Below are 19,201 nucleotides of genomic sequence, written 5' to 3'. Positions count from 1 at the left end.
AGTGACCAGAGGACATCTGACCTTAGTGACCAGAGGACATCTGACCTTAGTGACCAGAGGACATCTGACCCTAGTGACCAGAGGACATCTGACCCTAGTGACAAGAGGACATCTGACCTTAGTGACCAGAGGACATCTGACCCTAGTGACAAGAGGACATCTGACCCTAGTGACAAGAGGACATCTGACCCTAGTGACCAGAGGACATCTGACTAGTGACCAGAGGACATCTGACCCTAGTGACCAGAGGACATCTGACCTTAATGACCAGAGGACATCTGACCTTAGTGACCAGAGGACATCTGACCTTAATGACCAGAGGACATCTGACCTTAGTGACCAGAGGACATCTGACTAGTGACCAGAGGACATCTGACCCTAGTGACCAGAGGACATCTGACCTTAGTGACCAGAGGACATCTGACCCTAGTGACCAGAGGACATCTGACTAGTGACCAGAGGACATCTGACCTCAGTGACCAGAGGACATCTGACTAGTGACCAGAGGACATCTGACTAGTGACCAGAGGACATCTGACCTTAGTGACCAGAGGACATCTGACTAGTGACCAGAGGACATCTGACCTTAGTGACCAATGGACATCTGACCCTAGTGACCAGAGGACATCTGACTAGTGACCAGAGGACATCTGACCTTAGTGACCAGAGGACATCTGACCTTAGTGACCAGAGGACATCTGACCCTAGTGACCAGAGGACATCTGACCTTAGTGACCAGAGGACATCTGACCCTAGTGACCAGAGGACATCTGACCTTCGTGACCAGAGGACATCTGACCTTCATGACCAGAGGACATCTGACCCTAGTGACAAGAGGACATCTGACCCTAGTGACCAGAGGACATCTGACCTTAATGACCAGAGGACATCTGACCTTATGACCAGAGGACATCTGACCTTAATGACCAGAGGACATCTGACCTTAGTGACCAGAGGACATCTGACCCTAGTGACAAGAGGACATCTGACCCTAGTGACAAGAGGACATCTGACCCTAGTGACAAGAGGACATCTGACCCTAGTGACCAGAGGACATCTGACTAGTGACCAGAGGACATCTGACCCTAGTGACCAGAGGACATCTGACCTTAATGACCAGAGGACATCTGACCTTAGTGACCAGAGGACATCTGACCTTAATGACCAGAGGACATCTGACCTTAGTGACCAGAGGACATCTGACTAGTGACCAGAGGACATCTGACCCTAGTGACCAGAGGACATCTGACCCTAGTGACCAGAGGACATCTGACCTCAGTGACCAGAGGACATCTGACTAGTGACCAGAGGACATCTGACTAGTGACCGTCGGACATCCGACCCTAGTGACCAGAGGACATCTGACCTTAGTGACCAGAGGACATCTGACTAGTGACCAGAGGACATCTGACCTTAGTGACCAGAGGACATCTGACCCTAGTGACCAGAGGACATCTGACTAGTGACCAGAGGACATCTGACCTTAGTGACCAGAGGACATCTGACCCTAGTGACCAGAGGACATCTGACCTTAGTGACCAGAGGACATCTGACCCTAGTGACCAGAGGACATCTGACCTTCGTGACCAGAGGACATCTGACCTTCGTGACCAGAGGACATCTGACCCTAGTGACCAGAGGACATCTGACCTTAGTGACCAGAGGACATCTGACCCTAGTGACCAGAGGACATCTGACCTTAGTGACCAGAGGACATCTGATCGTAGTGACCAGAGGACATCTGACCCTAGTGACCAGAGGACATCTGACCTTAGTGACCAGAGGACATCTGACCCTAGTGACCAGAGGACATCTGATCGTAGTGACCAGAGGACATCTGACCCTAGTGACCAGAGGACATCTGACCTTAGTGACCAGAGGACATCTGACCTTAGTGACCAGAGGACATCTGACCCTAGTGACCAGAGGACATCTGACCTTAGTGACCAGAGGACATCTGACCCTAATGACCAGAGGACATCTGACCTTCGTGACCAGAGGACATCTGACCCTAGTGACCAGAGGACATCTGACTAGTGACCAGAGGACATCTGACCTTAGTGACCAGAGGACATCTGACCCTAGTGACCAGAGGACATCTGACTAGTGACCAGAGGACATCTGACCTTAGTGACCAGAGGACATCTGACCCTAGTGACCAGAGGACATCTGACTAGTGACCAGAGGACATCTGACCTTAGTGACCAGAGGACATCTGACCCTAGTGACCAGAGGACATCTGACCCTAGTGACCAGAGGACATCTGACCTTAGTGACCAGAGGACATCTGACCCTAGTGACAAGAGGACATCTGACCCTAGTGACCAGAGGACATCTGACCTTAATGACCAGAGGACATCTGACCTTAATGACCAGAGGACATCTGACCTTAGTGACCAGAGGACATCTGACTAGTGACCAGAGGACATCTGACCCTAGTGACCAGAGGACATCTGACCTCAGTGACCAGAGGACATCTGACTAGTGACCAGAGGACATCCGACCCTAGTGACCAGAGGACATCTGACCTTAGTGACCAGAGGACATCTGACTAGTGACCAGAGGACATCTGACCTTAGTGACCAGAGGACATCTGACCCTAGTGACCAGAGGACATCTGACTAGTGACCAGAGGACATCTGACCTTAGTGACCAGAGGACATCTGACCTTAGTGACCAGAGGACATCTGACTAGTGACCAGAGGACATCTGACCTTATTGACCAGAGGACATCTGACCCTAGTGACCAGAGGACATCTGACCTTAGTGACCAGAGGACATCTGACCTCAGTGACCAGAGGACATCTGACTAGTGACCAGAGGACATCCGACCCTAGTGACCAGAGGACATCTGACCTTAGTGACCAGAGGACATCTGACTAGTGACCAGAGGACATCTGACCTTAGTGACCAGAGGACATCTGACCCTAGTGACCAGAGGACATCTGACTAGTGACCAGAGGACATCTGACCTTAGTGACCAGAGGACATCTGACCTTATTGACCAGAGGACATCTGACCCTAGTGACCAGAGGACATCTGACTAGTGACCAGAGGACATCTGACCTTAATGACCAGAGGACATCTGACCTTAGTGACCAGAGGACATCTGACTAGTGACCAGAGGACATCTGACCTTAGTGACCAGAGGACATCCGACCCTAGTGACCAGAGGACATCTGACCTTAGTGACCAGAGGACATCTGACTAGTGACCAGAGGACATCTGACCTTAGTGACCAGAGGACATCTGACTAGTGACCAGAGGACATCTGACCCTAGTGACCAGAGGACATCTGACCTTAGTGACCAGAGGACATCTGACCTCAGTGACCAGAGGACATCCGACCCTAGTGACCAGAGGACATCTGACCTTAGTGACCAGAGGACATCTGACTAGTGACCAGAGGACATCTGACCTTAGTGACCAGAGGACATCTGACCCTAGTGACCAGAGGACATCTGACCTTAGTGACCAGAGGACATCTGACCTTAGTGACCAGAGGACATCTGACCTCAGTGACCAGAGGACATCTGACCTTATTGACCAGAGGACATCTGACCCTAGTGACCAGAGGACATCTGACCTTAGTGACCAGAGGACATCTGACTATTGACCAGAGGACATCTGACCCTAGTGACCAGAGGACATCTGACTAGTGACCAGAGGACATCTGACCTTAGTGACCAGAGGACATCTGACCTTAATGACCAGAGGACATCTGACCTTAGTGACCAGAGGACATCTGACCTCAGTGACCAGAGGACATCTGACCTTAGTGACCAGAGGACATCTGACTAGTGACCAGAGGACATCCGACCCTAGTGACCAGAGGACATCTGACCTTAGTGACCAGAGGACATCTGACTAGTGACCAGAGGACATCTGACCTTAGTGACCAGAGGACATCTGACTAGTGACCAGAGGACATCTGACCCTAGTGACCAGAGGACATCTGACCTTAGTGACCAGAGGACATCTGACCTCAGTGACCAGAGGACATCTGACTAGTGACCAGAGGACATCTGACCTTAGTGACCAGAGGACATCTGACCCTAGTGACCAGAGGACATCTGACTAGTGACCAGAGGACATCTGACCTTAGTGACCAGAGGACATCTGACTAGTGACCAGAGGACATCTGACCTTAGTGACCAGAGGACATCTGACTAGTGACCAGAGGACATCTGACCCTAGTGACCAGAGGACATCTGACCTTAGTGACCAGAGGACATCTGACCTCAGTGACCAGAGGACATCTGACTAGTGACCAGAGGACATCTGACCTTAGTGACCAGAGGACATCCGACCCTAGTGACCAGAGGACATCTGACCTTAGTGACCAGAGGACATCTGACTAGTGACCAGAGGACATCTGACCTTAGTGACCAGAGGACATCTGACCCTAGTGACCAGAGGACATCTGACCTTAGTGACCAGAGGACATCTGACTAGTGACCAGAGGACATCTGACCCTAGTGACCAGAGGACATATGACCTTAGTGACCAGAGGACATCTGACTAGTGACCAGAGGACATCTGACCTTAGTGACCAGAGGACATCCGACCCTAGTGACCAGAGGACATCTGACCTTAGTGACCAGAGGACATCTGACTAGTGACCAGAGGACATATGACCTTAGTGACCAGAGGACATCTGACTAGTGACCAGAGGACATCTGACCTCAGTGACACATCTAAAATAAGATCACTTAATCTCAAGCAGTGTTGTTGACAGACGAGTGTCTGATTCACGGTGACAACAAGTCACAAAGTGCTCTTCAGTTTAGACGAACGGGATCATTTCAGGACTAACATGCTATTTGCTCTTTATGGACTTGATGGTTCAGGTCCACAGAGACACTTGTGAGCTGTCCAATGCGTTTTGAATTCAGACTTGACCAGTTGTCGGAACATCTCGATCAAGTTCAGCTAATCAATCGGGAAATGACATGTTTGTAAACAAAATGTGTCAAGTAGGACAACATTTGACCTCTATGTACGTGAAGAAATGTACTTAATTATGCTTATTTCCTTGTTTATATATTGGCATTCATATTATTATGATTATGATTATAATAATAATAATTATTATTATTCTAACACCACTAGAGGGAGCCCGAGGACATGTGGAACAGTGAGATATAGTACCTTAAAGACCCACCAGAGGGAGCCCGAGGACAAGCCAGAGGGTCGCTCCGGGTGGCTCCTGTTTATGGAGGACTCAAAATGACTTAAGTATAAATAAATAAATAAATGCATGAATAAATATAGGAATAAATAAATAAATGCTTAAATAAATGCTTAAATAAATAAATAAATGCTTAAATAAATGTATAAATAAATAAATATAGGAATTAATAAATATAAGTTATAAATCAACAGGACATCATTAAATAAATATATCTCTACATTTCTGTATTTCTTCATTTATTTATTTCTCTATTTATGTGTCCACACGTATTTCTTCATTTATTTATGTGTGACATTTACGTGTCCGTATATTCAAATGAGCTGGGCGGTCCGAACCTCTGTCTGAAGCATGATTGGTCACAGGAATGTGATGCACCTGGATGTGTTGTGCTCTACTACTTCTGCCTGGCATATGAAGCTGAAGTTGGCTCGCTCAGCTAACCGTTAGCAGAAGTTAGCAGAGACAGCTTTCTGACTTCAGCCGTTTATCAATTCCAAGAACACTGAGTACAGACTCGTGTTTTCTTGGAGTCTGGTCTTGGGAGTCTGGTCTTGTGAGTCTGGTTTGGTAGTCTGGTCTTGTGAGTCTGGTCTTGGGGGTTTGGTCTTGGTTAGTCTGGTCTTGTGAGTCTGGTCTTGGGGGTCTGGTCTTGGTTAGTCTGGTCTTGTGAGTCCGGTCTTGGGAGTCTGGTCTTGGGGGTCTGGTCTTGGTAGTCTGGTCTTGTGAGTCTGGTCTTGGTAGTCTGGTCTTGAGAGTCTGGTCTTGTGAGTCTGGTCTTGGTAGTCTGGTCTTGAGAGTCTGGTCTTGTGAGTCTGGTCTTGGTAGTCTGGTCTTGGGAGTCTGGTCTTGTGAGTCTGGTCTTGTGAGTCTTGTCTTGGTTGTCTGGTCTTGGTTGTCTGGTCTTGGGAGTCTGGTCTTGTGAGTCTGGTCTTGTGAGTCCGGTCTTGGGAGTCTGGTCTTGGGGGTCTGGTCTTGGGGGTCCGGACTCTCGAGGACGCAGGACGGTCTTTCTGGTCTTGTGACGTCACCACATCAACTGTTTTTGCTCATGAATTTACTCCAATTATTCACTGTAACATTCTTTACAGTGGAGTAGAATGTGTTGCGGTGTTCACTGTCGTTTGGCGTCGGCTACGAATAAACGGCAATAACTAGACAACGTCTCGTAGCTTTCCTGACCCAGGGTCGCTACAATATGAAGCTATGCATCTTAACCCTCAGTCAAATTGACGTAACGTTATCTTTTAATAAATAATAAACTCTTTGTGCTCTTTAGGTCCTCCAAAACCTAATTATATCTCATGTTTAGCCGCTACGGAGACGTCAGAGCCAGCGGAGCATTTCAAAAAGTCCTGCCGAGATCAGGCTTCTCTCGGCGGCCACACAGCGCGCTGACCGCCCGGAGCTCAGAGGTCCCGCGAGCAGGACCTCAAATCTCCGTCGCATATCCTTATTAGGCTGAATCTCGATAAGCCGACCACAGATTTGATGCTTAAACTACTAACTTCTCGGCTGAAAACATCCTTAAATTACATTCCGTGACTCAACAACAGTAGTATTTAGAATGTACAGACAAGAATGCATAATAAACGCTGTTCGTCTACAGATCCAAGTGCTAGGGATCGATTGCTTCTGTCTTGCTCTCCGACTTGACCAATCCTGTTCAACAATGAGGTTCGGACCGCCCAGCTCATTTGAATATACGGACACATAAATGTCACACATAAATAAATGAAGAAATACGTGTGGACAAATAAATAGAGATTTAAATAAATGAAGAAATACAGAAATGTAGAAATACATTTATTTAATGATGTCCTGTTGAGTTATAACTTATATATATTAATTTATGTATTTATTTCTGTATTTATACATTTATTCTTGTATTTATTTATTTATACATTTATTTAAGCATTTATTTATTTATTTATTTATTTATACATTTATTTAAGCATTTATTTATTTATTCTTGTATTTATTCATGCATTTATTTATTTATACTTAAGTCATTTTAAGTCCTCCATACCTGTTCTGTCCCGTCTATTTGGTCAATTCCACTAAATAACTGCGGCTGCGCAGTGGAGACCACACAGAAGATTTTCTGTAGGACCCGTATGCTCCTTCTATACTTTCCAATAAACCTGCTGCTGCTTCCCTTCACGGTCATCATAACTGTTATCATAACTGTTATCATAACTGTTATAACTATCATCATAACTGTTATTATAACTATCATTATAACTGTTATCATAACTGTTATCATAACTGTTATCATAACTGTTATAACTGCATTATAACTGTTATTATAACTATCATTATAACTGTTATCATAACTGTTATCATAACTATCATCATAACTGTTATAACTGCATTATAACTGTTATTATAACTGCATTATAACTGTTATCATAACTATCATTATAACTGTTATTATAACTATCATTATAACTGTTATCATAACTATCATTATAACTGTTATTATAACTGCATTATAACTATTATTATAACTATCATTATAACTTATCATAACTATCATAATAACTATCATTATAACTGCATTAACTGTTATTATAACTGTTATCATAACTGTTATCATAACTATCATAATAACTATCATTATAACCCCATTATAACTGTTATCATAACTGTTATCATAACTGTTATTATAACTATCATAATAACTATCATTATAACTGCATTATAACTGTTATCATAACTATCATCATAACTGTTATCATAACTATCATAATAACTATCATCATAACTATCATAACTGTTATCATAACTATCATCATTTTTCAGTTATGGATCATAGATTAGTGATAGATTAGTTATGGATCCGTTATGGATCATAGATTAGTTATAGATTAGTTATGTATCTGTTATGGATCATAGATTAGTTATAGATTAGTTATGTATCCGTTATGGATGATCTGACTTTCGGAGTCAACTTTCAAACACGTTTATGACACGGCTGGTTTTCTGTGGAACATTTTACATCTCAAAGTGAATGTAAAACATCCGAGGAGGAGGAGGAGGAGGAGGAGGGGGGGGAGGAGGAGGAGGAGGATATATAAAGTTTATATATATAAAGTTTATATATATATAAAGTATATATATACTTTATAAATGAACTACTGTGAGTTTAAATCATTATTTTGTGACCATGACGTCATGTTCTGTACGCGTCGAATACTTTAAAGTGTGGATGACGTTGCTTCTGTCCTTAACCATGTGTCACGTGGTGCGTCACAGCCCCCCCTCCTGAGGAGCACGGAGCTCCTTATACGAGCATGTCCCGTGCGCCTCCTCCTGCTCCGGGCCATCCCGCCTCCTTCCCTCCCTTCCTCCTCTCCTCATAACCTCTGTCTGCGGCTCCTCGCTCAGTCCTCTCCTCTGTTTCCGGTGCAGTGAGGAGGGAGCGGCCCGGACTCCACTGACTCCACCCAGAGACGCGCCAGCGAACCAAGAGGCAGCCGAGGCCATAAAATGAGCGCTCCACACCCCCGGCTCCACCAGAGCGCCGCGCCCGCTGCCAACGCTCCCTGCCCGGACAAGGACGCCGAGATGCCCGCCACGGAGAAGGACCTGGCCGAGGACGCGCCGTGGAAGAAGATCCAGCAGAACACCTTCACGCGCTGGTGCAACGAGCACCTCAAGTGCGTCAACAAGCGGCTCGGCAACCTGCAGACGGACCTGGGCGACGGGCTGCGGCTCATCGGGCTGCTGGAGGTCCTGAGCCAGAAGAAGATGTTCCGCAAGTACAACCAGCGGCCCACGTTCCGCCAGATGCAGCTGGAGAACGTGTCGGTGGCGCTGGAGTTCCTGGACAAGGAGAACATCAAGCTGGTGTCCATCGGTGAGCCCCCCCCCCCCCCCCCCCCCGTGTGTGCGCGTGCGCGTGTGTGTGTGTGTGCGTGTGGAGACATTACCCAGAGTGCAGTGCTCAGGCGTTTCCCTGGAGGGGCGTTGGGCTTTAGTCTCGGCCCACAGTGAGGTTGTTGGGAGGAGGGGTCTGACTGGGCGGGGGGGGGGGGGTGGTGGTCTGCTGCCAGCTGGGCTCAACTGTGTGGGCCGGGATGCAACACACACACACACACACATACACACACACACACACATACACACACACACACACACACACACACACACCACACACACACACAGGGCTATTGTCTGCAGTGGGTCTCCACAGCATTCTTGAGGTATTTCTGGGTTTCATGGGCTCTTCCGGCCTGGAGCCTGGTACCTGCTCCCTGCAGACCGAGGAGGACGTGGCCTCCATGGGCTCAGGTCCCACAGGGACTAGACTAGGGGAACCAGGGTCCGGTGGATCTGGGTCTGCTGTTAATTGGCTTCATAGTTGAGTGGCGTGTTCTGTTTCCATCCCGATGGTGGTGATGGAGGAGCAGTGAGCTGAGGTGGTGATGGAGGAGCAGTGATCTGAGGTGGTGATGGAGGAGCAGCTGGGTGGAGGTCATGTGGTGGAGCAGCCGGGTGGAGGTCATGTGGTGGAGCAGCTGGGTGGAGGTCATGTGGTGGAGTAGCTGGGTGGAGGTCATGTGAAGTCCTCTTTCACTTCCTCTCAGTGCCTGGTGTGGACACACCCTCACCACAGATGACTCAACGCCTCCCCGCTGAGCGGTGGTGCTCTTCCTCCCTCCTCTTCCTCGGTCTCAGGCTCTGGTCTTAACGGTCCCGTTGTGGATTTTGATGTCCTCACCTTTCCCTTCTCCTTTGCTACACCAACCGTTTCCACCATCACTTCTCCATCCAAGAGGCCACAGTGGTGCCGTGTGACCGTGGCCTCGAGGTGCAGAGAGCACCCTGAGCCCATGTGGGTCCTGTAGACTCTCAGGTCTCAGGTAATTATAAGAGAGGTTTAATTACAGCTACTGAAGGAGAGACACACTGATCACATCTAATAGAGACAGGTAGACGGGGTCTAGAGACAGGTAGACGGGGTCCTAGAGACAGGTAGACGGGGTTTAGAGACAGGTAGACGGGGTCTAGAGACAGGTAGACGGGGTCTAGAGACAGGTAGACGGGGTCCTAGAGACAGGTAGACGGGGTCTAGAGACAGGTAGACGGGGTCCTAGAGACAGGTAGACGGGGTCTAGAGACAGGTAGACGGGGTCTAGAGACAGATAGACGGGGTCCTAGAGACAGATAGACGGGTCTAGAGACAGGTAGACGGGGTCCTAGAGACAGGTAGACGGGGTCTAGAGACAGGTAGACGGGGTCTAGAGACAGGTAGATGGGGTCTAGAGACAGGTAGACGGGGTCCAGAGACAGGTAGACGGGGTCCTAGAGACAGGTAGACGGGGTCCTAGAGACAGGTAGATGGGGTCCAAGAGACAGGTAGACGGGGTCCAAGAGACAGGTAGACGGGGTCCAAGAGACAGGTAGACGGGGTCCAAGAGACAGGTAGACGGGGTCCAAGAGACAGGTAGACGGGGTCTAGAGACAGGTAGACGGGGTCCAAGAGACAGGTAGATGGGGTCTAGAGACAGGTAGACGGGGTCCTAGAGACAGGTAGACGGGGTCCTAGAGACAGGTAGACGGGGTCCTAGAGACAGGTAGACGGGGTCTAGAGACAGGTAGACGGGGTCTAGAGACAGGTAGACGGGGTCCTAGAGACAGGTAGACGGGGTCCTAGAGACAGGTAGACGGGGTCTAGAGACAGGTAGACGGGGTCCTAGAGACAGGTAGACGGGGTCTAGAGACAGGTAGACGGGGTCCTAGAGACAGGTAGACGGGGTCCAGAGACAGGTAGACGGGGTCCTAGAGACAGGTAGACGGGGTCTAGAGACAGGTAGACGGGGTCCTAGAGACAGGTAGACGGGGTCCAAGAGACAGGTAGACGGGGTCCTAGAGACAGGTAGACGGGGTCTAGAGACAGGTAGACGGGGTCTAGAGACAGGTAGACGGGGTCTAGAGACAGGTAGACGGTGTCCTAGAGACAGGTAGACGGGGTCTAGAGACAGGTAGACGGGGTCCTAGAGACAGGTAGACGGGGTCTAGAGACAGGTAGACGGGGTCCAAGAGACAGGTAGACGGGGTCTAGAGACAGGTAGACGGGGTCTAGAGACAGGTAGACGGGGTCCTAGAGACAGGTAGACGGGGTCCTAGAGACAGGTAGATGGGGTCCTAGAGACAGGTAGACGGGGTCCTAGAGACAGGTAGACGGGGTCTAGAGACAGGTAGACGGGGTCCTAGAGACAGGTAGACGGGGTCCTAGAGACAGGTAGATGGGGTCCTAGAGACAGGTAGATGGGGTCTAGAGACAGGTAGACGGGGTCTAGAGACAGGTAGACGGGGTCCTAGAGACAGGTAGACGGGGTCTAGAGACAGGTAGACGGGGTCTAGAGACAGGTAGACGGGGTCTAGAGACAGGTAGACGGGGTCCAAGAGACAGGTAGACGTGGTCTAGAGACAGGTAGACGGGGTCCTAGAGACAGGTAGACGGGGTCCAGGAGACAGGTAGACGGGGTCTAGAGACAGGTAGACGGGGTCCTAGAGACAGGTAGACGTGGTCCTAGAGACAGGTAGACGGGGTCTAGAGACAGGTAGACGGGGTCCTAGAGACAGGTAGACGGGGTCCTAGAGACAGGTAGACGGGGTCTAGAGACAGGTAGACGGGGTCCTAGAGACAGGTAGACGGGGTCCTAGAGACAGGTAGACGGGGTCTAGAGACAGGTAGACGGGGTCCAAGAGACAGGTAGACGGGGTCTAGAGACAGGTAGACGGGGTCCTAGAGACAGGTAGACGGGGTCCAGGAGACAGGTAGACGGGGTCTAGAGACAGGTAGATGGGGTCTAGAGACAGGTAGACGGGGTCCAGGAGACAGGTAGACGGGGTCTAGAGACAGGTAGACGGGGTCTAGAGACAGGTAGACGGGGTCTAGAGACAGGTAGACGGGGTCTAGAGACAGGTAGACGGGGTCCTAGAGACAGGTAGATGGGGTCTTTACACTAGGGCAAACAGCGGTTTCCAAGGCCACTCCACTTGAGGACAGACCACTGGTCTTTCCTCTAATAGAATCTTTTGATTAAAGAAGTTCTTGAAGTCATCACCACTGAGGTCTAGAGGGTCTCTGCTCCACAGAGCTGAGACTCTGTCAGCTACAGAGAAACCTGGTCTGGTTCTCTGGTCCTGATGAGGACTCGGCTGCTCTGGCTCGACCGAGGGTTCTGAGATGTTGAAGACTCTCTGAACTAAGCGGATTCCTCCAGATTAGTGGAACGCCGTATGCTTTACAGCTTTGAGATGTTTCTTTAGTTTGAGGTCTGAGGGTTCAGGGACCAGACCTCCTCTTCCTCACCTTTTTCTTCAGAGGGGCTATCGAGTCCAGTCCTCTGTTGTATTGAGACCTGGACTAAAGTTAGTCACCTCTCTGATCTGTACCTTCAGCCTCGTCTTCATCTTATTATTCTGTTTTCACTTGACCAGCGTGAGACTTCAAACATGTGGGAGAACTTTCTGTCTGCGTCTCCATCACATCGTCCTCTCCCACGACTTCACTGTAGACCCCCAGGACCTCCACCAGGCTGTAATGACTCACTGTAGACCCCCAGGACCTCCACCAGGCTGAGAGCTGCTTGTGTGAGGAATGTCTAATGAAATGTTTCAGTTAGGACACAAAGGGGCGGGGCAAAGGGCAGAGAGGAATGTTGGAGTGAGATAAGGGAGTTTGGGTCTGATCACTTCCCTCATAACTTCCAGGAGGAGGAGGAGGAGGAGGAGGAGGACTGGTCAACTGGTACTGAGGATTAGCAGCAGCGTGGTATTCAGGCTGTTGCATTACATTGGAAACATGACTCATCACCCCCATCACCTCACCCCCCCCCCCCCATCACCTCATCACCCCCAACACTCCATCACCCCCATGTTCAGACTGAACACATAGAGCAACATATTGCGGTTGTGGGGATATTTCAATAAATTGGCTCCTTGCATATAAACATTCTTTATTTTTAATAAACCGTGGTCTGCTGTCCCTCCGCTGGCTGGTTTGGTGGATCTACTTTTCCTCATTTTTGCCAGGCTGAAAACTACCAATGACTCTGCAACCCAAACTCTTCATGGCAGTTCTCTCCGAGGTTTTCCTCCTGTCTCTCATGTTCCTCATGGTCCTCATGTTCCTCCTGTCTCTCATGTTCCTCATGTCTCGCATGTCTCTCATGTTCCTCATGTCTCTCATGTTCCTCCTGTATCTCATGTTCCTCCTGTCTCATGTTCCTCATGTCTCTCATGTTCCTCCTGTCTCTCATGTTCCTCATGTCTCTCATGTTCCTCCCGTCTCTCATGTTCCTCCCGTCTCTCATGTTCCTCATGTCCCTCATGTCTCATGTTCCTCCTGTCTCTCATGTTCCTCATGTCTCTCATGTTCCTCCTGTCTCTCATGTTCTCTCATGTTCCTCCTCTCTCATGTTCCTCCCGTCTCTCATGTTCCTCCTGTCTCATGTTCCTCCTGTCTCTCATGTTCCTCCCGTCTCTCATGTTCCTCCTGTCTCATGTTCCTCATGTTCCTCCTGTCTCTCATGTCTCTCATGTTCCTCCTGTCTCTCATGTCTCTCATGTTCCTCCTGTCTCTCATGTTCCTCCTGTCTCTCATGTTCCTCCTGTTCCTCCTGTCTCTCATGTTCCTCCTGTCTCTCATGTTCCTCCTGTCTCTCATGTTCCTCATGTCTCATGTCTCTCATGTTCCTCCCGTCTCTCATGTTCCTCATGTCTCATGTTCCTCATGTCTCTCATGTTCCTCCCTGTCTCTCATGTTCCTCATGTCTCATGTTCCTCATGTCTCTCATGTTCCTCCCGTCTCTCATGATCCTCCCGTCTCTCATGTTCCTCCTGTTCCTCCTGTCTCTCATGTTCCTCCTGTCTCTCATGTTCCTCATGTCTCATGTTCCTCCCGTCTCTCATGTCTCTCATGTCTCATGTTCCTCCTGTCTCTCATGTTCCTCCCGTCTCTCATGATCCTCCCGTCTCTCATGTTCCTCCTGTTCCTCCTGTCTCATGTTCCTCATGTCTCTCATGTTCCTCATGTCTCTCATGTTCCTCCCGTCTCTCATGTCTCTCATGTTCCTCATGTCTCTCATGTTCCTCATGTCTCTCATGTTCCTCCCGTCTCTCATGTTCCTCCCATCTCTCATGTCTCTCCTGTTCCTCCTGTCTCATGTTCCTCCTGTTCCTCCTGTCTCTCATGTTCCTCCCGTCTCTCATGTTCCTCATGTCTCTCATGTTCCTCCTGTCTCTCATGTTCCTCATGTCTCTCATGTTCCTCCCGTCTCTCATGTTCCTCCTGTCTCATGTTCCTCATGTTCCTCCTGTCTCTCATGTTCCTCATGTCTCATGTTCCTCCCGTTCCTCATGTCTCATCTTCCTCCCGTCTCTCATGTTCCTCCTGTCTCTCATGTTCCTCCTGTCTCATGTTCCTCCTGTCTCTCATGTTCCTCATGTCTCTCATGTTCCTCCCGTCTCTCATGTTCCTCCTGTCTCTCATGTTCCTCCTGTCTCATGTTCCTCCCGTCTCTCATGTTCCTCCTGTCTCTCATGTTCCTCCTGTCTCTCATGTTCCTCATGTCTCTCATGTTCCTCCCGTTCCTCATGTCTCATGTTCCTCCTGTCTCTCATGTTCCTCCTGTCTCTCATGTTCCTCCTGTCTCTCATGTTCCTCATGTCTCATGTTCCTCCCGTCTCTCATGTTCCTCCCGTTCCTCATGTCTCATGTTCCTCCTGTCTCTCATGTCCCTCCCGTCTCTCATGTTCCTCCCGTTCCTCATGTCTCATGTTCCTCCTGTCTCTCATGTCCCTCCCGTCTCTCATGTTCCTCCTGTCTCTCATGTTCCTCCTGTCTCCTGTTCCTCCTGTCTCTCTCTCATGTTCCTCCTGTCTCTCATGTTCCTCCTGTCTCTCATGTTCCTCCTGTCTCTCATGTTCCTCCTGTCTCTCATGTTCCTCCCGTCTCTCATGTTCCTCCTGTCTCTCATGTTCCTCATGTCTCTCATGTTCCTCCTGTCTCATGTTCCTCCTGTCTCATGTTCCTCCTGTCTCTCATGTTCCTCCCGTCTCTCATGTTCCTCATGTTCCTCATGTCTCCTGTCTCTCTCATGTTCTCATGTCTCATGTTCCTCCGTCTCTCATGTTCCTCCTGTCTCTCATGTTCCTCCTGTCTCTCATGTCTCCTCCTGTCTCTCATGTCTCATGTCTCATGTCTCATGTTCCTCATGTCTCTCATGTTCCTCCTGTCTCATGTTCTCCTGTCTCATGTCTCCTGTCTCCTGTCTCTCATGTTCCTCCTGTCTCTCATGTTCCTCCTGTCTCTCATGTTCCTCCTGTCTCTCATGTTCCTCCTGTCTCTCATGTTCCTCCTGTCTCTCATGTCTCATGTCTCCTGTCTCATGTTCTCCTGTCTCATGTCTCATGTCTCATGTTCCTCCTGTCTCTCATGTTCCTCCTGTCTCTCATGTTCCTCATGTCTCATGTTCCTCCCGTCTCTCATGTTCCTCCCGTCTCTCATGTCTCTCATGTCTCTCATGTTCATCATGTCTCTCATGTTCCTCCTGTCTCTCATGTCTCTCATGTTCATCATGTCTCTCATGTTCCTCCTGTCTCTCATGTCTCTCATGTTCCTCCTGTCTCTCATGTTCCTCCCGTCTCTCATGTTCCTCCTGTTCCTCCTGTCTCATGTCCATGTTCTCATGTCTCTCATGTTCCTCCTGTCTCATGTTCCTCCTGTCTCTCATGTTCCTCCCATGTCTCATGTCTCTCATGTTCCTCATGTCTCTCATGTTCCTCCCGTCTCTCATGTTCCTCCCGTCTCTCATGTTCCTCCTGTCTCATGTTCCTCATGTTCCTCCTGTCTCTCATGTTCCTCATGTCCCTCATGTTCTCCTGTCTCTCATGTTCTCATGTCTCCTGTCTCATGTCTCTCATGTCTCTCATGTTCCTCCTGTCTCTCCTGTTCCTCTGTCTCATGTCTCTCATGTTCCTCCTGTCTCTCTCATGTTCCTCATGTCTCCATGTCCTCATGTCTCTCATGTTCCTCCTGTCTCTCATGTTCCTCCTGTCTCATGTTCTCCATGTTCCTCATGTCTCATGTTCCTCATGTCTCTCATGTTCCTCCCGTCTCATGTTCTCCTGTCTCTCATGTTCCTCCATGTCTCATGTTCCTCTCCTGTTCCTCCTGTCTCATGTTCCTCATGTCTCCTCATGTCTCCTGTCCTCATGTTCTCATGTTCCTCTCATGTTCTCATGTTCCTCATGTCTCTCATGTTCCTCCTGTCTCTCATGTCCCTCATGTTCCTCATGTTCCTATGTCTCATGTCCCTCATGTTCTCATGTCTCTCTCATGTTCTCATGTTTCCTCATGTTCCGTATGTTCCTCATGTCTCTCATGTTCCTTATGTTTCTCATGTCCCTTATGTTCCTCATATCTCTCATGTTCCTCATGTCTCATGTCCCTTATGTTCCTCATATCTCTCATGTCTCTCATGTTCCGTATGTTCCTCATGTCTCTCATGTCCCTTATGTTCCGCATGTCCCTTATGTTCTTCATGTCTCTCATGTTCCGTATGTTCCTCATGTCTCTCATGTCCCTTATGTTCTTCATGTCTCTCATGTTCTTCATGTCTCTCATGTTCCGTATGTTCCTCATGTCTCTCTTGTCCCTTATGTTCCTCATGTCCCTTATGTTCTTCATGTCTCTCATGTTCCGTATGTTCCTCATGTCTCTCTTGTCCCTTATGTTCCTCATGTCCCTTATGTTCCTCATGTCTCTCATGTTCCATATGTTCCTCATGTCTCTCATGTTCCTCATGTCTCTCATGTTCCATATGTTCCTCATGTCTCTCATGTTCCTCATGTCTCTCATGTCCCTTATGTTCCTCATATCTCTCATGTTCCTCATGTCTCTCATGTCCCTTATGTTCCTCATATCTCTCATGTTCCCTGTCTCATGTCTCCTGTCTCATGTTCCTCATGTCTCTCATGTTCTTATGTCTCATGTCTCCTTATGTTCCTCATGTCTCTCTCATGTTCTCTCTCATGTTCCTCATGTCTCTCATGTTCCTCATGTTCCTCATGTCTCATGTTCCTCATGTCTCTCATGTTCCTCCCGTCTCTCATGTTCCTCATGTCTCTCATGTTCCTCATGTCTCTCATGTCCCTTATGTTCCTCATATCTCTCATGTTCCTCATGTCTCTCATGTTCCTCCCGTCTCTCATGTTCCTCCTGTCTCCTGTTCTCATGTCTCTCATGTTCCTCCTGTCTCATGTTCTCATGTCTCTCATGTTCCTCCCGTCTCTCATGTCTCTCATGTCTCTCATGTTCATCATGTCTCTCATGTTCCTCCTGTCTCTCATGTCTCTCATGTTCCTCCTGTCTCTCATGTTCCTCCTGTCTCTCATGATCCTCCTGTTCCTCATGTTCCTCCTGTCTCCTGTCTCATGTCTCTCATGTTCCTCATGTTCTCATCTGTCTCTCATGTCTCCTATGTCTCTCATGTCTCTCATGTTCCTCCTGTCTCTCATGTTCCTCATGTTCCTCATGTCTCTCATGTTCCTCCCGTCTCTCATGTTCCTCATGTCTCTCATGTTCCTCATGTCTCTCATGTTCCTCCTGTCTCTCATGTCTCCTGTTCCTCCTGTCTCTCATGTTCCTCCTGTTTCTCATGTTCCTCCTGTCTCTCATGTTCCTCCCGTCTCTCATGTTCCTCTGTCCTCCTGTTCTCCTGTCTCCTCATGTTCCTCCTGTCTCATGTCCCATGTCTCCTGTCTCTCATGTTCCTCCTGTCTCTCATGTTCTCCTGTCTCTCATGTCCTGTTCCTCATGTCTCTCCTGTCTCATGTTCCTCCCGTCTCTCATGTTCCTCCTGTCTCTCATGTTCCTCCCGTCTCTCATGTTCCTCCTGTCTCATGTTCCTCCTGTCTCATGTTCCTCCTGTCTCTCATGTCCCTCATGTTCCTCATGTCTCATGTTCCTCCCGTTCCTCATGTCTCATGTTCCTCCCGTCTCTCATGTTCCTCCTGTCTCTCATGTTCCTCATGTCTCTCATGTTCCTCATGTCTCACATGTCTTCATGTCTCATGTTCTTCCTCATGTCTCATGTTCCTCATGTCTCTCATGTTCCTTATGTTTCTCATGTCCCTTATGTTCCTCATATCTCTCATGTCCCTTATGTTCCTCATATCTCTCATGTCTCATGTCCCTTATGTTCCTCATATCTCTCATGTCTCTCATGTTCCGTATGTTCCTCATGTCTCTCATGTTCCGTATGTTCCTCATGTCTCTCATGTCCCTTATGTTCTTCATGTCTCATGTTCCGTATGTTCCTCATGTCTCTCATGTTCTCATGTTCTTCATGTCTCTCATGTTCCTTCCTCATGTCCCTTATGTTCTTCATGTCTCTCATGTTCCGTATGTTCCTCATGTCTCTCTTGTCCCTTATGTTCTTCATGTCTCTCATGTTCCGTATGTTCCTCATGTCTCTCTTGTCCCTTATGTTCCTCATGTCCCTTATGTTCCTCATGTTCCGTATGTTCCTCATGTCCCTTATGTTCTTCATGTTCCGTATGTTCCTCATGTCTCTCATGTCTCTCATGTTCCTCATGTCTCTCATGTTCCGTATGTTCCTCATGTCCCTTATGTTCTTCATGTCTCTCATGTTCCTCATGTTCCTCATGTCTCTCATGTCCCTTATGTTCCTCATATCTCTCATGTTCCTCATGTCTCTCATGTCCCTTATGTTCCGCATGTCCCTTATGTTCTTCATGTCTCTCATGTTCCGTATGTTCCTCATGTCCCTTATGTTCTTCATGTCTCTCATGTTCCTCATGTCTCTCATGTTCCGTATGTTTCGCATGTCCCTTATGTTCTTCATGTCTCTCATGTTCCGTATGTCCCTTATGTTCCTCATGTCCCTTATATTCTTCATGTCTCTCATGTTCCTCATGTCTCTCATGTTCTCCCTTCAACATGGAGCGTCCATCCTCACTCTCTTGTCA

The 19,201-nt window shown here is 48.5% G+C and overlaps 2 protein-coding genes across 6 annotated transcripts in view; one reads left to right on the top strand and one right to left on the bottom strand.

Annotated features, from left to right (window-relative positions):
* Positions 1 to 19,201, bottom strand: part of LOC130199299 (plasma membrane calcium-transporting ATPase 3-like) — a 218,478-nt gene that overhangs the window by 14,891 nt on the left and 184,386 nt on the right. The window lies entirely within an intron of this gene.
* Positions 1 to 19,201, top strand: part of flna (filamin A, alpha (actin binding protein 280)) — a 66,192-nt gene that overhangs the window by 9,220 nt on the left and 37,771 nt on the right. For 3 of the 4 annotated variants that reach the window (XM_056422662.1, XM_056422663.1, XM_056422660.1), the window contains exon 2: positions 8,606 to 9,053. In XM_056422662.1, the coding sequence (XP_056278637.1) occupies positions 8,684 to 9,053 (370 nt within the window). In that variant the 5' untranslated portion in view covers positions 8,606 to 8,683. Of the gene's footprint in view, positions 1 to 8,569; positions 9,054 to 19,201 lie in introns of those variants that run through there. The other variant, XM_056422661.1, reaches the window with a different exon arrangement.

This window comes from Pseudoliparis swirei, chromosome 9 (assembly GCF_029220125.1).
Source record: "Pseudoliparis swirei isolate HS2019 ecotype Mariana Trench chromosome 9, NWPU_hadal_v1, whole genome shotgun sequence".
NCBI lineage: Eukaryota > Metazoa > Chordata > Actinopteri > Perciformes > Liparidae > Pseudoliparis > Pseudoliparis swirei.
The sequence above is the reverse complement of the archived record's forward strand: the minus strand, read 5'-3'. Positions and strand labels throughout refer to the sequence as shown.